Source organism: Stegodyphus dumicola, chromosome X1 (genome assembly GCF_044657685.1).
Source record: "Stegodyphus dumicola isolate Sdum_Otavi_A_Nest chromosome X1, ASM4465768v1".
NCBI classification, from domain to species: domain Eukaryota; kingdom Metazoa; phylum Arthropoda; class Arachnida; order Araneae; family Eresidae; genus Stegodyphus; species Stegodyphus dumicola.
In genome coordinates, this window is record NC_140780.1 from 191,994,453 (window position 1) to 192,018,878 (window position 24,426).

At 31.0% G+C, this 24,426-nt stretch overlaps 1 protein-coding gene across 5 annotated transcripts in view; it reads left to right on the plus strand.

Annotated features, from left to right (window-relative positions):
* The window catches only part of MICU3 (Mitochondrial calcium uptake 3), a 103,888-nt gene that overhangs the window by 69,263 nt on the left and 10,199 nt on the right, over positions 1–24,426 (plus strand). For all 5 annotated transcript variants that reach the window (XM_035351174.2, XM_035351176.2, XM_035351177.2 and 2 more), the window contains one exon: positions 7,593–7,701. In XM_035351174.2, coding sequence (XP_035207065.1) covers positions 7,593–7,701 — 109 coding nt within the window. The remainder of the gene's footprint in view (positions 1–7,592; positions 7,702–24,426) is intronic.

Consider the following 24,426-nt stretch of genomic DNA (forward strand, 5'->3'; position numbering starts at 1 on the left):
TGCAAGGGTCCTGCAAGATCACATTCTACGATTTCAAAAATGGCTGAATCACGAACTCTATCATTTGGTAAAACGCCTGGGACTGTCTCACCTCTTTTAGCCTTAAATCTCTGACATGTTACGCATTTTCTTATACAGTTCCTTATACTTTTACGTGATTTTAAGATCCAGTATCTTTCTCTGAAATGCGACATCAATAATGTAGTACCTGCATGGAACAAATCTTTGTGTGCACTTAATATCAATAATTTGACTACTGGATGTTCAGAAGATAATATGATGCGAAACTTAAAGCTGCTAGAGTCGTCACGATAAGCAACATTAGACTTAGCTCTTATTAGACCCTGACTATCGACAAATGGTCTGAGTCGTCTTAGCTTATCATCTGTTTCACCATTAAACAACTCTTTTTGTATTAATAACATTAAAGCTATTTCTCCCCTTTCTATTTCAGATACAGTTAAATCCTTAGAATGGTTGTTATTATTATTCTTGCGTACATTATTATAAAATCTGAATATCCATGATAACATTCTTACAATTTTCTTAAATGATGAGAAATACTTATAGTACCATCTAATACAATTATCATTATTTACTAACGTAACAATAACTGTCAAACGTATTTCTGAATTAACTGAATCCTCATCTGGTTCCTCGTTAGATTTAGGCCAATTTGCCTCATTTTTCCGTAACCAATCAGGTCCCTCGCACCATTTCCGTTCTATTAATTGTTCTGCATGACAACCTCTAGAAAGTAGGTCAGCAGGATTGAAACTACCAGGGACATGTTGCCATACAGTGGGGGAGGTCAAAGACCTGATTTCCTGTACACGATTAAAAAGGAATGCTTCCCAACGTTGATTTCGCCGTATCCAACTTAAAGCCGTCGAGGAGTCAGTCCAACAATGAATACGAACTTCATGTAGGCCAATATCATTAACTGAAGACAATAACCTAGAACCAATATTACAAGCAAGAAGTTCTAATCGAGGAATCATAATAGGTTTTAAAGGCGCTACTCTCGATCTTGCGTGTACCAAACTAACCTTCACCTTTTTGCCACTCTGTACTCTTAAAAAGACGCATGCACCATACGCACTTTTACTACTGTCACAAAAGAGATGTATACTCACAGCTTCAGTAATAGATCTGAGACCTATCCATCTAGGTATTTGGATACTGGATAGCAAGTACAACTTTTTACGCCAAAACCTAAACTTTTTGGTTAATTCATCGGGAAGAACATCGTCCCATTTAAGCCTTAAATTCCAAGTTTCCTGTAAAATTAGTTTTGGAATCAACATTACAGGAGCCATATGCCCTATAATGTCAAACACCTGATGAGCTACTGCTAAAACTAGTCTTTTAGTAACTGGGTCATCCAATTTTATATCTTGATTTATTTTGCAAGATAAGGTATCTGTAACTGTGTGCCATACAAGGCCCAAAACAGACACATCTTCTTCCGTGGAGGAATCTTCCTCTGGCACAACACTTCTTATATTGGATTTCTAGAATCTTAAATTAAAATGACCCGAAGCCATAATTATTTGTGATTCATTTACAAACTTTCTCATTTCTATTTCTGAATTCATACTAGCCACACAGTTATCTACATAAAAGGATGTTTTCAAAATCTCCGCTGTATGACTTAAGCTTTCGGGAACTACACTCAAATGATATTGTATTGTAGCGGCCAACAAATACGGACTACACGTAATACCAAAAACTACCCTTCTATGCCGATACAGGTCAACTTGTTCTTGATTATCCCTACTGAACCACATAAATCTCAAAAAGTCTCAATCTGTTTCCCTTATAGATATTTGCAAGAACGCTTTTTCTATATCTGAAGTGACGCCAACGTAATTCTTGCGAAACCGATTAAGAATCAAAGGTATAATTTCAATTTAATTTGGTAAAGTAGATAAACAATCATTTAATGATGGGTAACCAAGTGAATGAGAACTTGCGTTAAACACTGGTCTTATACTCGTGCTACTATTTTCTTTAACAACCACTCTAGAGGTTAATAATGTACACCCTTATATTTATTCTTATCCAGTACTTTTTCAATTATCCCGAGTGCTAACCAGTTCTGGAAAACGTCTCCGTAAGCGTCAAAATTTCCCGTAGTCAATAATTTTCTTTTAGTACTTACAGGACATTTTTTTGCCATCACTTTGTTTTCGGGTAAAAGCGAGCTATCCGACACCCAAGGTAATGCTACTTCGTACCTTCCCTCTGAATTTACCGTAAGAGTCTCTTCAAAATATTTTTGCGTATCCTCCTGTAACTGAGTTTTGGTTTTACTTATGGAAGGTTCACTAATACCCAAAACATCTAACTTCCAGAGATCATTTATACATTGAACCTTCACTAACAGAGAAGAAATTAGGAGGGATGCAGTATTTATCGTAGTTGGCTCAGTGCCAGTAAATTTACCCATAACAGTCCAGCCTAACTGTGTATGCACTGCACTGTAAGGGGAACAATTTTTCCAGTTAGCAACTTACCAGCAAAATCTGCACCAATTAGTAATTTTATCTCTTTATCTACCTTATATGTACCATTTTCTAAATCACTTAATTTGATACCATGTGACTTAAGTTCGCATAACCACGAACCAGATGGGAGTTGTTTAATTTCAGAACAAATTTTGTTTTGACCAAGTACCTCTAAATTACACTTATATTTACTATATATATTGCTTACTTCAATAACATAGTTTTTATATACATTTTCTGAAGTCTCAACTCCACCAAAAAGAAATTGCTTAATTTTTGATTCACCACACTTACAATTTAACCTTTGAGCAACATCATAACATAAATATGATTTCATAGAACCACTATCATAAATTGCTCGTACAAACATTTCTTTAGAACCATTCTGAATTTTTACAATTAACGTTTGAAGATATACATCTGATACCTTAACATAGTTATTAAAAATGCCTGTTTTGTTTTCGTCATTCCCTAACTTTGTGACACTTTTTGTTTTGTTAGAAGGCAAATCAGGGCACATAATCACAAAATGTCGATTTTTACATAAGGTACACCTATGTTTAGCTGTACACTGATTTGCTCTATGGTTTTTCTTAAGACACACAAAACAAACATTCTTTTTCTTAATAATATCTTTCTTACACTCTAAACTCATTAAAGATGCATCCTTACAACTTTCAGACAAATGGGATGTTTCACAAAAAATACAAGTATCAGACTTTTTATACTTTTGAAAATTTTCATTACACTTACTACTATTACTACTATTTGCATTAATTAGTTCACATGCAGTTGGAACAACAGGTTTTTCTGTCAAAAAAACATATTTTTCTTATTACTTACTTTATCAGAACCCAAAAGATCACGGGTAAGTTTAACTCTAAATTCAGTTTCTACTTCCCTTTTTAGAAAATCAATTAATGACTCCATATCACTCTTACCTGTTGTTTCAGGAGACATACCTTGTTGTCTTTCCCAAATTTGTATTAAATCAGCAGGAAGTGCTCATTCCACTAAAGGAAATAAAACAACTGCAAATTTATCTTTAGTTAAACCGAGTGATTCCAATGCACGTAGTTGAGTTTGCAACTTGGCATAGTTAATAAGTCAGAGTTAATAAGTCTATCTTTTGTTTGTCATTGATTACCAGTTTTAATAGCTCTCTAACATAAATTTGAATTAAAACATTTTCATTTCCAAATCATTCTTTGAGATACTCCACGTCTTTTTCGTAATTTTCTTCCGTAGCAGGAAAACTTTCCACTATTGCTCTTGGCACAGTCTCAGGTTTCGTAGATTGCAGTAAATAATGAAACTTGTCTCTCTTGTCGATGCGAGTATCGTCATGTATTTTACTAAATCTCGTCTAAAATGTCAACCACTTTCTTGAGTCTCCATTGAACTTCACCAGTTCGATCTCCGGCAGTTTCTGTTTTGCAGCCGTAACTATTCTTGATGAAGAACCACTATTCGTTGAACCAGTAGAAGGCTGTGAACACTTATCCTTTTTCTTGTTGGCTTTTACTTTCAACGTAGATAATTTATTGTAATATTCTTGAGCTGCACTAAATTCTCTTTCGTATTCTTCTTGAGTATACAGCTTTTTTCTTCAGGGCAGATGTTTTTATTTTATTTGGCTTATAACTCCTTACTAAATGTAGTATTTCATCTCGATGTACTCCATCTTTGATATGATTTAAATCAAATTCCTCGTCATTATAATTCGCTTCCGATAGCGAAATAAGTAACAGAGGTTATTGAAAACGAAAAAGTTTCGATTGACAAATGAGTCGGTATTCTCGACACAGCAATTATAGGACTTGAACAGCGGAACTTTGTAACTGAACAAGAAAGTATGTCTGTTTATAGAATTAAAGAGAAAGTATTATCACATAAAAAACGAAGCAACTTAAACAACTTACGTTGAAAGAAATGTTTAATTAAGTAAACAAATAAATATTAAGCTTTTTTTTTTTTTTTTTTTTTTGTAAATTTTGATACCCTTTAGATCATAATTGTTCTTTATTTCATAAATTACGGTTTCATAATTTTTATTTTATAATTTCTGCATGTCATCTTACCAGATTTAAACTGATGATCTATAATCCGGAAAAATCGATAATCCGGAATTGTCGAAGTCCCGACGAGTCCGGATTAACGACTTTTGACTGTAGTTGTAAAAATGGCAGGAAATATTTTTCTGTCTGGCCTAAGCAATAAGTACCAAGACTAATTCTTTTGGATTAGGGTGTTGCTCATTCAGGTTTTTTTTCCTCACCTTGTTGCCATAGTGGGGGGGGGGGAAAAGAAAAATAATTAGATTCCTAAGAAACTAATTCAGTGAATATTGTAAATAGTAATGTTCGCCTCCTTGTTGCCATAGTGGGGGGGGGGGAAGAAAAATAATTAGATTCCTAAGAAGCTAATTCAGTGAGTATTGTAAATAGTAATGTTCCTTAACTTTCTAATTTGACCCAGCTTATTATTTTTTGCAGGCTATTATTATAATAGCTACCTTATCAAAATTAAAGTTTGAATTTTCATTTATATCAAAAAGAGTTCCAAATTCTGGAGCTCTAGCAGGTTACGCTAAGCAAAAGCTCATTTGGTACTTGCCTTCTAAAGCAGCCTTGACACAATTCAGGCTTAAGAAAGTGAGATTTCAAAATTAGACAAAAAATAACTTTATTTTAATGCAGATTTTGTACACTATAGAAGGTGAAATTTTTCGGTTAGTGGAATTTGTAAATAAATGTGGAGATAAATATGAAAGATGTTAGAACATGGAGATAATACATGAATTTGATATAACAGAAGTTTTCCTTTGCAATGACAGTGCGTAATCAGTAATCAGCTAACGGACAGCAAAATCTATCATATAGTTTTAAATTCCGAAAATATCGCTATCAGTAGTGAAAAAGTGACAAAGAGGTTTTTGAGGATGAAAAGATATCAGTTGGCAGTTTAGTGGAAATTCTTGACACGGCAATTACAGGACTTGAAAAGTGGAACTTTCTAACTGCAGAAGAAATTATATGTGCCTATAAAATTTAAGAAAATGTATCAACACAATGAATGAAGCGACTTAAATAACTTCATTGGAAAAAAGGTTTAATAAAACAAACAAGCTTTTTTTGGTAAATTTCGATTCCCTTCAAATCATAAATGCTTTATTATTTCATAAACAGCTATTTCATATTTTCAATTTTATAATTTATGTTATTGTACTAGATTTAAACTAATGGTCTAAAATATGGAAATTTTTGAAATCCGAAATCCCTGAAGTCCTGACGATTGTGGGTCTCTGAATTTGTATTGTAGAATTATTGCAAGTAGATTTTTTTCTCCTTTTTCCAGAAATGCTCTCCCATTTTTTTGAAAGAGTTCTCCATTTAAAAATGTATGCCCCTCCCATTTTGTTGAAAGAGTTCTCCATTTAAAAATGTAACCCTGTACTCAGAGCAGTGGAGCAGGCAATATATGCATGATGACAATAGGCATCATGTATTAATAACAGATTATTCACTGTGCCCATAACACCTATATTAATGTATATATTTAGAGGTAAAAACCTGGTGTACATTCAGAATATACAACCGTTCAAACATACAACTTTTTATACAGAGGCTGTTCGCACACTTTTTAGATGATTTTCATTGTATTTACAGAAATATTTTACCTGAAATTTGATTACACTTTTTCTTTATTATCTTTCTACACCATAATTTCCTAGACAGTAATAATTTTTTAGAACATTTTACCCCAATCTTCATGAACAGTTTCCAAAGTCCAAGGAGAATTGTAGATCAACTGTACAGTATGCTTTTTAAAAGTCCGAAAGCGCAAAAATCTGTGGATGATACATCAGGAGATTTCGTAGAGATATGAGTGAAGGCTATGACCTTGATACAAGTTTCTTATTCCATATTTTCCATGGATTTTGACGTGTGGCAGCTTGCTTTATCTTGATGCCTCTGTTGATGTCTACCTTGATGTAGTCTACTGATTGATGGCACTGTGGGTAAAGAGAAGATATTTCATGTTTGAAAATTGGGTATAAAATATGTTCCTATTAATATGTGGGGTTGACTTTCTTAAATTTATTAATATTTTCTGCACTCTCTTTAATTTTTATTTTTCAATATATCAAAACCAAAAACAATTACAAACCCCTTTGAAAAACTTTCTTTAGATTCTTTGAACCATGTTCTAAGATTTTTTTCTTCTCTTTCCTGTTAATAAATGACCATGTTTTTATTGCCATCATTTAAATATACCCAAGATTCATCTATTGTGAAAACATTTACCCTTGTTTACCCAAATTATTGTTTCTCAAAGAGGATTCTGCAGCGGGATCTGTTTTCAGCGATATGTCGTGCAAAAAGACGATACACGTTACGTTTTTTCGCCTTCTTAAGATTTAAATATGCATCAACCACTTTTTTTACAGACGACACTGAGCATTTTAATGATTATGCTACTCTCCTTTGACTTGAAGGCTTTTCTTGTAACGTTAAAGTTCGTACCTTTGCAACATTGGAAAAATTCCGTTTTTTCCTTGGATATGTATTTTGAACAATTTTTCTCCTTGAAGCCAAACATTGATGTTTTTTCCCCTATACAATTGTCTATTGTTGCTTTAGATACTGAAAAATCCTGGTTTTCACAGCATTTTAATAATTAAATATGAATAATTTTCTTCTGAAAGAGCACAAACATAGCCTTTTCTTCGTTGCTTCTTTAAAAGCACCATTTTGCATAAAAACAAAATTGTCAAACAGGAGAAGACACTGTAATTTACACTTTCAAAAATATGGTTGTAGTTAAAAAAAATTTAAGCAGGCAGTTATTTTTATAGCAAAGCAAGGTCATCTAAAAATGTCCGAATAGCTTTAGTTATTGGTTATTGGAAAATTGGCAAATGTTTTTACAAATATTTTTTAAAATATGTTGAATAAGAATTAATGATCAGTATTGTGTTTGTAAAAGAATACAAGGTATCTGTTATTTTTGATAGAAACTATTTTTCAAATTTATCATTCATGAAATGTTTTTTATAATAAAGATATTTTTCCCTTCTAGGGTATATCATTTGCACAGTTTAAAGCATTTTGCCAGTTCCTTAATAATTTGGATGATTTTTCCATTGCAATGAGGATGTTTACATTTGCAAATAGGCCTATTTCACAAGGTACTAGTTTGTGTTTTTATTTATTAAGATTTTCTTGAAACCAGAAAAGAACATTCAAGAGTAACTTCAAACCATAGTGATAACAAACCTTTCTATAAAATTACAGTTTTATCTGCTTTTTGAAAACTCTTAATACTATAGTATTCATACTTATCAGAGTTGAAACCAGGCATTGTATTTCAGTCACAGTTTTGAGCAAAATGTTCACTTTGGATTAATAAATTTTTATATAAATCATACAGATTTCATATTTTAGCATTAAATTTTGTATGTTATGTTTGTGTATTTTAAGACAAGGATCAGAGCCACATCATCAGAATGTATATCTGAAACAAAGATTTTTGTTACAGATTAGGAGCACCAACTTCTTTAATTATAGAATTTAAAATATATTTCATAATTTTTAAAGCATTAATTTATTTTTCTAATAGAATAAATATGAGAAGAAAAGTGATAAAAAATTCCAGTGGCAGAGCACTTGTTCTGCAAGCATTCGTTGAGCCCATTTAGCAGTTTCTTTACCAGAATGTTGCCCGGGATGCACTGCAGGGGTGTGATCGATGCACATTACAAAATGGAGAGATGGCTACAAACATCCATAGCTTCTCTGAGATTCAAACCTGAGGCCAAGGTAATAGGCTTTCTAATCACTGTGACAACTGGGTGGCAAGTTACTTAAAATGAACTGTTATTTGTTTTAGTTAATCAGTTGCAAATGAAATGTTTTAGATAATGGAAGCAGTGGCGTAACTAGAACTCTTGGACCCCTATGCAAAAATTTTCCTGGGACTCTCCCTCAATAAATTTAATGTGCTTAAAAATTAAAATTAAAATTTTTAAAAAGTTTTAAAAAATGAAGGATTTCACGAGCCAGTGTTTATTACATGTGGATTATTTGTTAAAAAATAAAAGCACATCCTTAGGGAACCAGTTGAAATGTAAGGAACATGAAGAAAGAATAAAAAGGAAAATATTTTCCCTTGATCAACTGTGAAATTTGCTTTAGTCTGGGTATTTGACATCAGATGATTTTAATCAGTTATTTAAGACTTTTTGTGTGCGTGCGAAAGACGGATTTTTCTCTCCTTTCACTGAGATACATATTCATAATAAATGAATAAGTCTGTATAAAAAAGGAATATGTCACGTAAAGTATAGCATTAAGAAAAGTAAGAAAGCTTAGATTTGCGGAGATTTTTATATAAAATCCAAGAGGTTTCAAGTTTGTAATATATATATGTTTTGAATTTTTATATAAATCAAATAAATTTTGAAATATGTTTGAATTTTTCTATAAAATCTGCACCAATTTAAGTTTTTTTTTTCACTTAATTTAGCAAACTTAAATAACTGGTTATATTATAAACTGACAGACAAGATAATAGACAAACGTACAGAAAAAATATACACTAATATATAGTATTTTGTGCGATTTACTCAGCTTATCAACATGACTTATGCAATAATAAAGTAATAAGTAAGAACTTTTATAATGTAAATGATACATTTGTTAAATATAAAACATATTTACCATAGACTTCATAAAAAACTATTTGAACATACAATTTTTGGAGAAAATATGTATGGTAAAGTTTTTTCCCCTGTCTTTTTAAAAAAACTTTTTGGTATACTAGATTACTTGAATACATGATTTTTATAAAAATATGAATGCTAAAGTTTTTTTCTGTTTCCTTTTAATTTTCCTCAGTTCTTCTCTAATGTTTTTCCCATCAATAATTGTAATTATAACACTGGTGGCCAAAATTCATCATGAAAAAAAATCTTTCTTAATTAAAACTTGCACCTCCTAACCTTCATTTCCACAAAATTATTTACCAATACCTGGACGTCCATTTTCTCAGCCATCTCAGCTTCAACGCTCAACAGTGATAGGTTTGATAACCGATCTTGTGTCATAGTGTTTCTCAAGTATGTTTTTATTAGTTCCAATTTTGAAAATGACCTCTCACTCGTGGCTGTGGTTACAGGTAATGATAAATACAATATAAGTAAATTGCACACTTCCGAATAACTGCTTGCCATGTCATAATATTTTACCATTGCTAATTTAGCTAAATCCTTAACGAATTTCAAATTTTGGATTTCTGTTCTGAAAGTATTTATAAATAATAACAGTTGTACTTATAAATAATAACAGTGCATTAGTAAAGTCTTCTTTATATATTTTCTGTATTTTTGACACATTATTAATAATTTCATTGCTTGTTAAGGATGACAGAGTTTTAGGTTTCAAAAATGAAAACATCATTGCAATTTTTGTCATTCCAGTCATTCTGTACTTTAGCTGAGTATTTAAAATGTCAAGAGCAGCATAAAAAACTGATACTTTAAAAGATATTTTGAAATTTTCAAACCTGTTATCCTTACACAACTCGTCAACAATTTTTTTTTTGTCTTTTATTTTCAAATATAGTTTCTATGCCCCATTTATTTGCAATAAACTCAGCTTCTTTCATAATGTCTTCAAACTTGTTTCTCATATCCTGAATATTAATAAAAATGTTCTTTAGATTTTTATGAGCTCCATTCAAGTCGATTGATTTTCTTTGTAATAATTGAGATGCTGCATTAGTAAAAGATAAAACCTTTTCCATAAAAATTAAGAATAAAAATTCAAAAGATTCCATTTTTCTTTTTAACCCATTTGCAATGTCTTTTTCTTGAGCTTTTTTTGACATTAATATAATTTCATTTAATGTTTTCAAGATGTCAAAGTACCGTAATTCCCGGAAGAAAGGCCGCATCAGCGTAAACGCCGCACTCGAGAAAAATGGCTAGAAAAAAATTTAAATTACACAGAAAGGCAGCATCAGCGTAAACACCGCAATAAATTAAATTGCGCATGACATCGTCGTGGGCCGTATAGATGCAAAAACTCAACCTAAGTCCTGATATATGACATACCAGTTAAGAAAAATGCATGAAATGAAACCATAACTCAAAAATAAATTAAAGGTAAGAAATGTACAGCTTCTGTGCCGTTTAGAGACATTTTCAAAAATTTTCCTCTCCCTTCTTACTTAAAAACTATCCAACAAGTACTTGTACTCAAACTGATGGGATCTGTATTTGGCAGAATGCCAAGAAAAATCCATTCATGCTGAAGGGGAAATATGTCAGAGTTCGTTATTGCGAGGCAGGTGGAGTCGTGTCCGCCTTTGAAAAAAATTGCAGAAAAGGCAGGGGTGGGGAGAGGATGGGTCCTGGAAGATTCATCGAATGGCAGAGGAGAGAGACTATTCAAACTGATGAGAATGTTGATTTGAAAGGGGGAAGAATGTTATTGTTCTGAGATCTCGTTTAGGGTGAATAAGGCATGTAGGTCCGTTCAAGAGAAAGAATGTAAACAAAATAACGTTCGCAAAAAGCAACTGAGTGGTCTTTTGTGTGGGAACAGCACCAGTCTATTCACAATGACAAGGCCATCCAAACTATGTACAATGACCATCATAGGAAATATTTTATTTTTAGTGCACCTAAACGCCACATGGGTAGAAACGCCACATCCGCTGAAAATTTAAGTTTTAAACACGTAAACGCCGCGGCGTTTCTTCCGGAAATTACGGTATCTTATTTTAATTGCTATCAAAGATGATAATTGTCCAGCCCACCTTGTAGGATTTAAATTTTTGATAGTAATTTCAGAGTCTCCTGAAGAGAGTAAACCCCATCTTTTTAAGCTGTCACCGAAATACACATAAATATTCTGAAGAATTTCGAAATATTTGCGTAGTTCTCTTACACCTTGCACTGCATCACTGAGAACCAAGTTAAGATTATGGGCGGCGCAATGTATGTAGAGAGCATTTGGTTGTATTATTTGAATGGGCTTTTGCACTCCATTATATATTCCGCTCATGTTACTTACTCCATCATACCCTTGTCCTCGACATTTTGAAAAATCAGTTTCATTTGCTTCCAAAATATTACATAGGTATGAAGAAATACCTTTAGCTGATTGATCTGTTATGGGACAAAAGCCGAGGAAAGATTCTTCAATACTGAGATCAGTCTGTATATTTGTCTCATCATCTTTGATTACTTTTACATATCTGTAAATAACACTTAGTTGGTCATGCTTTGAAATGTCCTGCGTAGTATCGGCTATGATAGAAAAAAAAAAGGGAACTTTTAATTTCTTCCACCAGCTTCCTTTTCAAACAACTACTTAAACAATGAATTAATTTATTTTGAATTGCAGGACTCAAATACTTAGTAATGCCTGAAGGCATTTTTACAACCTCATTCATCATAGTGTCGTATTCTGCCAATAATTTAACATCAGATAAAAAATTACCTATATATGTATCTGAGGTATTTTATTTGTGTCCACGAAAACTATTATTATTTTTTGCTAATTTTAAAGTTGTTTTGATTAGTCTCTCTAAAACTAATCGCCAAAAATTGATTTCATCTTTTATAGACTTTTCCAGCATTTGATATATACAATTATTTGCTTCCCAATTTTTCTTTACAATACAGCTTGCAATATGATGAGAACTTCCCTCGTGCTTTTTTATTCGTACAGACAATGTTTGCAGGTGCTGTAGTCCTGTTGTCCACATCGTGTCCTTGTTTGAAAATAACCAGCATGGTTTGCAATAGAATTTATTAAGTTTAGGTGAATAACAAAGCCAAAACCTGTCTATTTTTAAACCCGATTTATTAATCTTGGTGTAGTAAAGAGAAGAAAATGATCTGCCATCTTGATTTTTGGGGAAGCTGATATCTTTTGGTCTACAAGCGCCACAACTGAAAATAAATCTCTTCATATCCTTCGTAAGATTTTGTGGATAGTGACCAAAATTGGATGGATACCTTTCGTTTTTTGCATCTGGAAAGGTCATCGGGACCTTTTTCTGGACTTTCATTGTCATTTGTGACTGTATTTGAAATATTTTTGGATAGTTTAGTCAAAATATTTTTTGTACATTTTTAATTCTTAAAACTATTTCTGAACTATCTGATGCTTCTTTTAAATGTTCATCAGTTGCTGATGGCTGTTCCTGTGAGTTTAAAGTTGATGTCTGGTATTCTTCTCGATTAGAATTTTTAATTTGGAAATACTGATGAACAGTTTTAATATTCTTTATTTCTCGTTCAAAAGCATATCTAATTCTTTTTTTTCTTCCTTTTCTGAGCCCCACTTAAAGCTTAAGGTTTTCCATATAAGTAGAATAAATAATTTAATTCATCATTTAATGAATCAAGAAAATTTTTTTAATAATATCGTTCAGTAATTTATGCCCATTGAAAACAATATATTCTGTGAAAATATAAGAGAAACATGCCGAGTGAAACAAAATTAGTAACACAATAACCTTAAGTTTGGTGTAGATTTATGTTAAGATCTCAAACAATTTCTAGGGCAAGCAGGTTTAGGTCCCTCTTCATCAGAAGTAAAGAAATCTACAAGACTGAAGAATAGTCATATATTTTCAAAGAAAGTCATATATTTTATATTATAAGTCATATATTTTATATTATAAGAAAGTCATATATTTTATATAGTCATATATTTTATATTTTGCGCCAAAATATGTGTAAATATTTATTTTTAAATGATTTTTTTTTTACCTGGGTAACAACTTTTATTTTATAATATTAGCTATAATTTTATAAAAGCTTCTTGACTTCATTTCCGAAAACTCTCGAACATAGTCAAGAAGATCAATTTCTTTAGGTGTATCTTTCTCTATAGAAATTGGAGCAAGATTTGTCAGCCTAGTCTCCGTCATAGAAGATCTTAAACAAGTTTGTATGTATTTCAATTTTGAAAAAGATCTCTCTGCACTTGCAACTGTTATAGGAAAGGACAGCAAAATTCGGAGTTCCACTCCAGTATATTTGAAAAACATTCAAGATTTTATACATATTCTAAATGACAAGGCGCTCTGCTCCAGGAACGATTTATTTTGACAGATCTTCCAGTTCATCACAAAGTTCCGAAGCGTTCAGATTACTCGAATGTTTATTTGCGAGTTTCAATTTCTAGTCTTTGCGTCTATTCAAAAATTCTCTGTTTGAAAGATGTTTGAGGCTCCTATGTCGTACAGAAAACTGTACTGTAGTATGCTCCATATTCCCGAGTAAGTTCAAATCTTTCTTCTACAGAACGAATAGCAATGTCTAACGTGCAGAAATACAGTTCTACTTTAAATTCTTGTTCCAACACTTTGCATGTTTTCATATGAAGCTTCATACCCAAACAATCTATGTCGCCTTAGGGTATGATGGACTGACTAAAGGAAGGGTAGATTTCTAACGTTTCTGCCAATTAGTTTACTTCTGAAATGAAATATATTAAATTATTATTATCACTTCTACAACTTTCAATATGTTTTCTAATTGTGCAGAGCTCCGACAGCTGAATACAGATTCGTCTTTATACTTTGCAGAATTTACCCGCGTGGTTTACATGAATGAGTATATCATGCCAAATAGCAACTGAGATGAGAAATTTTAAATTCTGTCTGCCAAGGATGACGCTGAATGCCATAAGAAACTAGAATAAATAATTTTAGCAAGCTATAATAGTACAGAATAACGTTCCTCCACTAAAAGAAATTATGAAATATGACATCGATAATAAAACAAATTCCAAATTCGGGCTTCCAGATGCCCATATTTGTTTGAAGATTACATATTCAAAATTGTATGGCTCCAGGTACCATTGTTTTATCCCAATGCGAGAAATATAGATACGTTTATGCAGATTTTTCATTATTTAATTTCTTTAAATATAACACAGGGCTGTAATATTTGGTGGCAACAATTTGAAAAGTGAAATGATATTTATAGTGAACCAACGCAAAATGCCAAAGCGAAATTAATAGCCTTTTTGGGCTAAAAATTTATAACTTTTAGTGTGAAAAATCTAGCGTAAATGCAGTTAAGATTGATCAAATTAAAATTTTTTAAATTTATTGATTATGCTATCAGGAGAGAGTAATATGCTTGTGAAAAAGATTATTGCAACCAGTATAAATATTTAACGAATAAAAATTAAGCAAAATAAATTAATTTTTTAGGCCAAAAAAGGTGCAATTTGCTCCGTCGGACTATTATTTTCGTTTTGGCATTTTGCGTTGGTTCACTATAAATGTTCGATTCATATTTCAAATTGTTGCCACCAAATATTATCGCCCTATGTTATATTTAAAGGAATTAAATAAGGAAGAATCTGCATAAATGTATCTATATTTCTTGCATCAGGATAAAACAATTGTACCTAGAGCCATCCAATTTTGAATAACGTACTTTTCCACCCAAATATGGGCATCCGGAAGCCCAAATTTTGAATTTGTTTTATCAATCATATTGTGTAAAACTTTAACGAATTTTTGATTAACAAACTCACCGATTTAAAAGTGAGCGGTGACAACGCTCTACGAGGAAAAAAAATCGCGCGGAACTGTGTATCGGAAATTCTAAAGATATGCTGATTTTAAAATTATTTTGCGACATTGCTGTTGAACTGAATTTTACGGTTTAAGTGTAAAAAATATATTTAATAAATAAAGGTAATGCACAAAACGTTAAAAAAACGCCCCTTTAAACATAATTTAAAATCTGAAATCTTGCAGATTTTTTCTTGAATTAATGCTATATTAATTTTTTAACTCATTTTATTTTTTAAATGTTTTTATTATATTAATTTCCTGAACTAAAATCTGGAAGAATTAATGTAAAAATTCATTACAATAAGTTTCTATTAACTAGCATCTGTAATGTATGTAGTTTCCGTGTGATTAATCTTTGCCAGGATAATCCGAAAAAGCATACAAGTCTTTAGAGGTTAAAATTATGCACATTGATATTTATTAAACCTGGGCTTAATTTAGGAACTAAAGGTGTCAGAGTCCTACTGTAAGCCATCAAGAGCAGTGAATGAAATATTATTATAATTTAAACAAATAAAACAACGAATAATTAAAATCAAATAAAATGTAAAATTAAAAGTTATGTTTTAATTTTAAAACTAATTATATATAAAGAAATAATAAGCAAATCATAAAACTTATATGAATGTTGAAACAAATGAAAAGTAAGAAAATTAGTAAGATAGGATACAAAAGACAAAAGAAAGGAAGATATTGAATACACACATATATATGCAAATACACACATTTACATAATATACACACATATACAAGCAAAAACACATCTCCAATTTGGACTTTGTATTTTGTTGACTTTTACGCCTGTTATCGAATTTAATATTGATTAATATTTAGAGTTTAGTTTTCGCATCATTTTAAAAATCAAGGATAATGCAAATTTAGAGTATACAGAAATTAAAACTTTAATTTAATGATAAAAGAATGAAAGGACATAAGAAAAATTTGGTATTTTAGGCAGAATTATAGCTATAAAAACCGAAGATAATGGAAGTACAGGTATTTAAACTTACGTTAGCACAAAAGTTGACAATTAAAACTTTTATATAATAATCTTAATATTAATGTATTGCATTACTTTCCTGTCAATTACAATTTAAGCTGCAGTATAGTTTTCATTGTCTTTAAGCCGTATAATTAAATTCTCAAATAAGAATGTTTCACAAATATTTTAAATGTATGCAATAAAACACGAAAAGCATTAATATAAATAAAGTTTTCAATAATTTTAGACACTCCTATTTCGTTTGTTAAACAAATTGTTTATGTTTTGAATTATTGGAGTTCAGATTTGCCAATGAATTTGCAGTTCAAAGACATTAGACATTAGAAATACATATCAAGAACTTTAAAAAAAAACATTCATGTTTGCATCACCTCTTAGACAATATACACATAATATGTGAACTATTTCATCGGTTACAGCCAAAAACATCGCGGACGAAAACGTCGCTGAGAAAACAACGCAAGGCGAAAACGTTGTGCTACAAAACATCGCAAAGAGAAAACATCATGGTACAAAACATCGTCGTCGAAAATATCGTGGTAAAATATAAAGTAGCCTACAAATCATCGCATAACGATAACATTGCAGACATGCTTTTTAATAACTGTAAATGGATATACACATAATGATTTGTGAGCGCATGATGGAAGGAAGGATAATTTTTGCTTTCATATTTTTTATTAACTAATAAATTTTTGCTGAGAAAATAAAAAGGAAACTTAAGCATAGAAAATTAATGCAACTTATAGCACTGAATAGAATTTTAAACCGACATAGTTAACTAATAAAGGCCATTAATAAATCATTTTTTATAAAGTTTTTACTGGTAATTTTTCATCAAAAGTATAATCTATAAGTTGCGTTTAATTTTCTATGCTTAAGTTTCCTTCTTACTTTTCCAGCAAAAATTTATTAGTCAATAAAAAAATGTGAAAGTAAAAATTATCCTTCTTTACATCTTGTACTCACAAATCCTTATGGGAATATCCATTTACAATTATTAAAACCTGAAAAAAGCATGTCTGCGATGTTATCGTCATGCGATGATTTGTAGATACTTTATTTTTTACCACGATATTTTCGACGACGACGTTTTTAAACTGCGAAGTTTTTGAACCGCTTTATTTTCGATGACGGTGTTTTGTACCAAAGATTATGTATTTTAGACTTTCTTTGTTTGTACCACGATGTTTTAGGACTGCGATGTTTTCTCCAACGATGTTTTGTAGCATGACGTTTTCGCCTTGCGTTGTTTTCTCCGCGACGTTTTCGTCCGAGATGTTTTTGCCGCGATATTATCGGCAGACACCATTTCATCTGCTATCTTTTGTCCTGAAAAATAACTTCTATTTCGAATTCATAGATATCCTTATCAGAATACCTTTATTCAAGCAAAGAGTAATTTGTTTAACAGATGTTTTCTAAAACTAAGCCACAGGACAATAAATGATATTAATGCATATCAATGGACATAATGGACCTACTTTAACACTATTTAGCAGGGTCGTAGCTAGAGGGGGGCAAGGGGGCATCTGTCCCCGGGCGCAGAATCCAAGGGGCGCCAAACTGATGTTACGACATTTTAGAATTAAATGTTTTCCATCATTGGCAAGCAGTAGGGGGCACGAAATCTTCAGTTGTCCCTGGGCGCTGAAAACCCTAGCTACGACTCTGCTATTTAGTTTCTATGAATTATCATTAATGACCTCAGATTTCCTGTTTTTACATTGATTATAAATTAAGCCCTATTAATTTTCTTTTTATCTTCATAATTAATTTATTAATGACAAAAATGTGAAAAATAAAATAGAAATCTCTATGAAAAGTTTTTCGTTTTCTTGGTATTAGAAGTTTAGTTTAGCATAATCGAGGACACCCAATTTTTGAGTGTTGTTTAAATAACAATTTGGTTTAAAGTACATTTGCTTTGCTCTTTATTTGTAATTGCTTTTGTATTTCGGATTTGCATATAATGGCTTTAAACCAATTTGTTTTTCTTTGAAAGGTCAATTTGGCACAATGTTATGTTTTATTCTTTTTTCCAAGTGCTTCGAAAGCGTGTAGAGAAAATTCTCGCACATTTCAGATTCGATTTTTCGGTTTTATATGAATTTTAATGTCTTAAATGAAAATGTAATTGATTCTTTTTACGGTTTTATATCTCAAATGAACCAGGACAACGAAGTGTGCTTTTGAAACGCATTAATCTACTATTATGAAGCTTTAATTCATTTTCTCCTGATGAGTTCTGAATTAGAGTTTCAATAAAAGGAGAATAATTTTTATAATTTTGTATGTTTTCCCTTTTGCATTTTTTATTTTTCGAGTTTGTGCTACTATGAATTCTTATTTTAAATTTGTTTAGATATTGTGTTAAACCTCTTATACATGGTTGCAGTTATTTATAGCGTCAAGGAACTGCCTTCCTTTGATTCCAATTTAATTTTAACTTTAGATGCTTTAAGATTATTTTACTTCAATCCTGCAGCACAGGACAAGTTAAAAAAAAAATTGTTTTTTATTTTTGGCCTGTAATTATGTTTCTTAATGTATGGAAACATATATTTATATTTCATTTGTTAATGGTGATAAGTTTGGATTTTGAATTATATTTGAGACTTTGAAATTTAATCCTAAAGAAAAACTTCTTTATGCTCTCGATGTAATGATGTAAACTAGAGAAATGCCATTAGACTAAGAACAAGTTCAGTTTACTGTTCTGAGTCATCAGCCAATTAAAAGTATACTGAAGATAGCATTTCACACTTCAACGCAGCTGTTTAGCAAAGAAAGAGACCCCGCCTCCACCATAAATTTCCAGTGTCTTTCCAAGTTGAGTCACAGTGAAACTTTCATCTAAGATTTTACTGTAAAGATGTCCACTTTCCTTTCTAAAAAGCTGAAACATCTGTTTTTTTTTTTTTTTTTTTTTTTTTTTTTTTTTTTTTTTTTTTTCTTCTCCCCAGTCAAATTCTACTATTATTATTGTCATATTCCAATGACACATAATACATGACCTGCAATATCTTTTAGCATTGGCTCTGTACTATATATGTATTTCAGTTAATGTATAATTATTAAATATTTAACAATAAAAATTATGGATATTCGAATAATTTTAAGAAATTCTTCCACAAGTTTAGGGTGAAATAATAAACAAATTTTATTGACCTGTATCCAAAGAGCCTTGAAGATGACTGTGTAATATGTGAAATGGAAATTTTAAAATTAAACACAAAATACTTATGGTATGAGGATTTATATAAATTTAAATACCCACTATAGCAAAATATGACAACTCCCCAGAAATGTTTAATAATTTGTAATTAAGCTTATTGACACTAACATATATTTGAAGATGAGTACTCTGTCGCAGAGATTCTAAAATTAACATAAATAAATACTTGTTTAGGAAACAAGTTTTGTGCATTTCTTAGAGAAATGTGCAAAACATCATTTAATGAAAATAGGTTTTTTTTTTTACCCCAGGTGGATCAAAAAGCAAAAATCAGTTAGGAAAGCAAAAATCACGATATATTTTAGGAGCATTAATATTTTTTATTATTGTTATCTTTTTTATTTACGTCTTAAAACAACTATTTCTGTCTCAGAAATTAATTACCTCAGATTTCCAGTTTTTACATTGCTTATAAATTAAGCCGTATCATTTTTTATCTTAAACATTAATTTATTAAAGACAAAAATATGAAAAATACATATAATATATTAATGGTGCCAAAATGAAAGAGAATAATGCTAAATGGGATTTTATGAGTGAAAATCACATCATTTATTACTAAAACATTTTAACTAAATTTTTTTAATTGCAAAAATTATTGAAATATTGCAATAAAGGGGGGAGAATTCTTTTCCCTTCGTCTATGTAGTGAAAATTGCATTGTAATTTGTGTTCTTTCAGATGCTGAAATGCAACTTCAAACTATTAGGTCAACGCTGCCATTGATATGCTTAATATTTTCAGTAATTAATTTATCGAAATTTACGAAGTAGTATATACTTTTAGTTGTATGATGTCATTTTTATTATCATTATTATATTATTATTGATGATTTCACGTACTGAATGCTGTGGAAAGTAAAAGTAGAATAAAAATTAAAATAAATTAAAAGCAAAAGTGTAAATTTTAAAGTTTCATTTCAAATAACGGCCTACCAGCGGCCGAGCGGTAAAGTCGCTGAACACTGGTAGTTTGGTCCAAGGTTCGAATCCCGCGAACGGGCTGGCTGCATGGGCGTTTTTGTGGTTTTTCCCATGTGTAACGCGTATACGAGCCAATTTCCCTTAGAAAGTCCTCCACGAAGGCATTTCTGTCCTTAGGCAGATAGCCCTCGAGGCTTTGCCACAATCAGACACACACACTTTTTCATTTCAAATAACGATTAGAAAGTACTACATGAAGGCGTTCTTCGCCTTGGGCAAATATTCCTCAAGTGCTTTATTATTGTATAATAATTCAATTCAGTTCTGTTTAAATAACATACAAATTATTGCACATTACTGAATTCTAGGCTTAAATGTTTCACGTTGTTAAAATGAATTGTAATTTGTTATATTTTTTCAAACGAAGGGAAATTAAAATATTTCTTTCAAAAAAAATTTAATATCTTCAGAATTATCTTTTGCAGATTAGTGTGAATGTTTGGCAGATGAGTAATTTACAGGCTAAGAAACACTACAGCTATTCTCTTTCCTAAAGCAAATCAATTTACAAGTTCCATGCCTTCAGATATAATTCTCGTTTAGGAATTTTAAAGAATTCTTGACCTGCACTTTATCTGCAATGTGAGAATATTTTGTAAATTTTGATATGAAAAATTAGATAAATATTGATTTACTCATTATTTCGAGTAAAAATATTCATCCATTCCATTTCCTCTTCCCATGAGTGAAGAAGAAGTCATGAATTTCAATAAATTTAAGGAAAAAAACTTTACTGGAATATTTGCCGCTTAATGTTTAAGCAACCAGAATGAAACTTCTTTCATTGTTTCATTGTTTTCATTGTGTTCTTTGTGTTAGCCATGGCATAAAACATGCCCCTTCTTTCTTTGACCTTGAATTCATTCAAAGATCCCTAAGAAACGGGAAATCTCTCTTTTCTAAATGTGGTGTCATAAATTCGTTGCATTTCCTGGACGAGGACACCATTTCAAAATGCATTCAAACATTCTAGATAACGTTTTTTCATCACAGTGCGAAAAGCATGCATACATTTATGCAGATTCTTCCTTATTTAATTTTTTCAAAAATAGTACAAGGTGAAATTATTTGGTGGCAAAAATTTGAAAAGTGATATGCCGTTTATAGTGAACCAACACAATACATGTTATATTAAATTGTAAAAATCATTCACATTAATAAATTCAATTTCAAGCTTAATATTAGTCCTGATTTTTGGACTTGGGTTTAATGTAGGTGCTAGTAACAGATTCAATATATGAACAAAATTAAACGCTTCAGAATGACATATTATGAAAATGTCGAACTGCAAATAATATAGTACCATGTTTCCTCTTAACTTGCAAAGGTCATTCGAAATTAAGTACCAGAATCCTGCCTAGTTACTTCTTTATTTATACTTAGAAAATGTGTCTATTAATTATTTGATCATAATAACAAAGTATATAGAAATAAATTAATATACAAAGTAATTACATTATAATAAATAGTTACAATTAATTTCCACTTCCACCCCCTGTTGAATTGGGATTGCAAAGGGAGAAACCTTTCCTTCAGGGGGTCACCTTTAAAAATTTTCAGGTAAGAAACTAAGAAATACAAAGGAACTTTTCTTATTTTCTGCTGACTCCTATGCCTGAACTGGGGTAGGTCACGAAGTTATTATTTCATAGTCAAATGATGTAATATTAACTTTTGCAAACACTGAATTTAACTGTTTGATGTGCTTCCAAGGGCCCGTTTTCTGCGTCATATACGGAACTGCATTACTGCACCATATAGGAAGAGGGCCCTTAAAAAAATTTTTAACAATTTACATACAAGTTACTTTAAAACAATTTTCGAAATTAAACTTCCTACTTGTGGGTTCACTCTTTTTAGATACTTCTACTAAAATTAATATTAGGAGATAACAGTATCAATATTTCTTTAGTAAATATATACTATATGTACTTAAAGGTTATAAAGTTAAAAAGTAAATTGGCATCAAAGCAAGGTTATTCCTCAGCTATATTAATATTAGTAATTGTGTAAAAGAGGTTTAACACAAAATCCAAACATATAAAAATTAAAATAAGAATTCATAGTAGTACAAACTCTAAAAATAAAAATGAAAAGGGAAAGGGAAAGAAATAAAATAAAAAAAAAACTTTTAAGTTTAAACATGTAAATGTAGTTCAGCAGGACATTTAAGGGCCCCCTAAACCTTCGGGCCCCTATGTGATGGCATTTCTTGCGTACCTTTAATTACGCCACTGAATGGAAGCAGCAATGTGGTACAATCCTTGCTCAGCACATTATTTCTTGTGACTAATTTGCTTGTATCTGATAAACCACAAGCTCTAAATATATGTTTCATCTAATCTGTGTCATCTGTAATAGTTTTTTTAGGGCTATTCTTTTGACCCGATTCTTAATACATATGACTGTTGTGTTTAAAATGAAATTTAGAAAATTGGTGATATACTCCGACATCCTAACTTATAAATCTGCACTTTTGAAATGTTTCTTATTACTATGGTAGTTAATTTTAATAACATAGCATCTTATTACTATGGTGGTTAATTGTAATGACAGCTAAAGGACTATTGCTTGTAGTTATATGAAATTTTAGCATTTGAAATTACCAAGGAACAGAAAGACAAAGTTTATATAATATTCATAGTAGGTTTATTCCTTGAGCTGTTGTAAGATTAAGCAATTCTTTTTTTCCAAATATTTCTCATATCTGTAAGTTGTAAATTTGTATTGTGAGCTGTGTTTATTTGTACCATCTGTGATGCAATAACTGGAAAGGGAGCTGAACACATTGATGTTTATTAAAAGGTTAATAAAGCAGGAAATAGTATTAATTTTAGTTTATTTCCTTTATTAGGAATTATATTTCTATATTTTTAAAATTAATTTATAGACATGCTTTATGGAAGCTTAAATATTGCTTTGAAAGAAAGCTCAGTAACTTATTTTGTTAGTTTACTGCTACTCTTATAAGCTTATCCTTCATATTGTAATAACATATTGTGGTAACCCTGTTTTGCTTTTCAAGTTTATTTTTCACTTATGCTTACCTTATGTCACTGTGGAAATATGACGTAAGAAAATAAATTATTTTGTTTTCTTAAATGAGGTGAATCACTTACTATTATGCTATGGTTGTGCTTTCGAGCAACGGACTTTGTTACAAGAAGGTAAATGTTTCTCAGTAGATTGATTCATTTGACATGGAAAGCTGTAAGCATGGATAAGCTATTCCAAGCCTACCTCTCTTCTTCCAGCCAAGCACAAAAGTATTTTTACTGCATTCACCACAGTAACAACACCTTGATAAAGTTGCACTGAGTTACAAAAACGGCAGGCAGCAATGGATTTTTGCTTTATTGTTGCTAATTACTATATTGAACTTCCTCATTTCCCTGCAATATAGAATTTGTTAAAATAAGACCGTAAATTAATTTAAGATATTAAAAAAAATAATCTCATATACATGATAATTTGTTTTTAAGTTCTATTAGCAAGTCTCTTTTCGAATCTGACAATAGCCTTTATAAGCATTTAATTGAATTTCATGAAAGTGAAATCTTGGATAATGAAAGTGAAGTCTTGGATAATGAAAGCCTTGAACAAATTATCTGAACAAAAATGGCTTAGTGATGAATAGTGCCTCTAGTTTCGGCAGTGTATGATTTTCAAAGGTATTTTGGAGTAACTTGGGCCACATAATTAACACTCTAAAGCAAGAAACTTACAGGATAATAATTTTGCCTGGAGGAAATTACGGACAGATTGGGTTGCAAGCAGAGACTTTGAGCATTCTGACAGTTTAAAGGCATTTTCTGATATCTGTGGTATTGTGTCTATATGAAGAACGATGAGCTAGGAAGTTAAGAATGAAGATATGAAGAAGTTAGAGGATTGTCAGACTGAGTTCAATGTTAAAGGACTATACAACTTTAGAAGAAGTAACATAAGGCAATTTTTGAAGAAGCACCTTTAGAAAAAAAGGGAAAAAAGGAAAAGTGATCCTAGTTCTTTGATCAGCAAAATTTGTGAAAAATATAGGATAAGATGCGAGGTTTTTCATGTAAAGATTTCACCCTC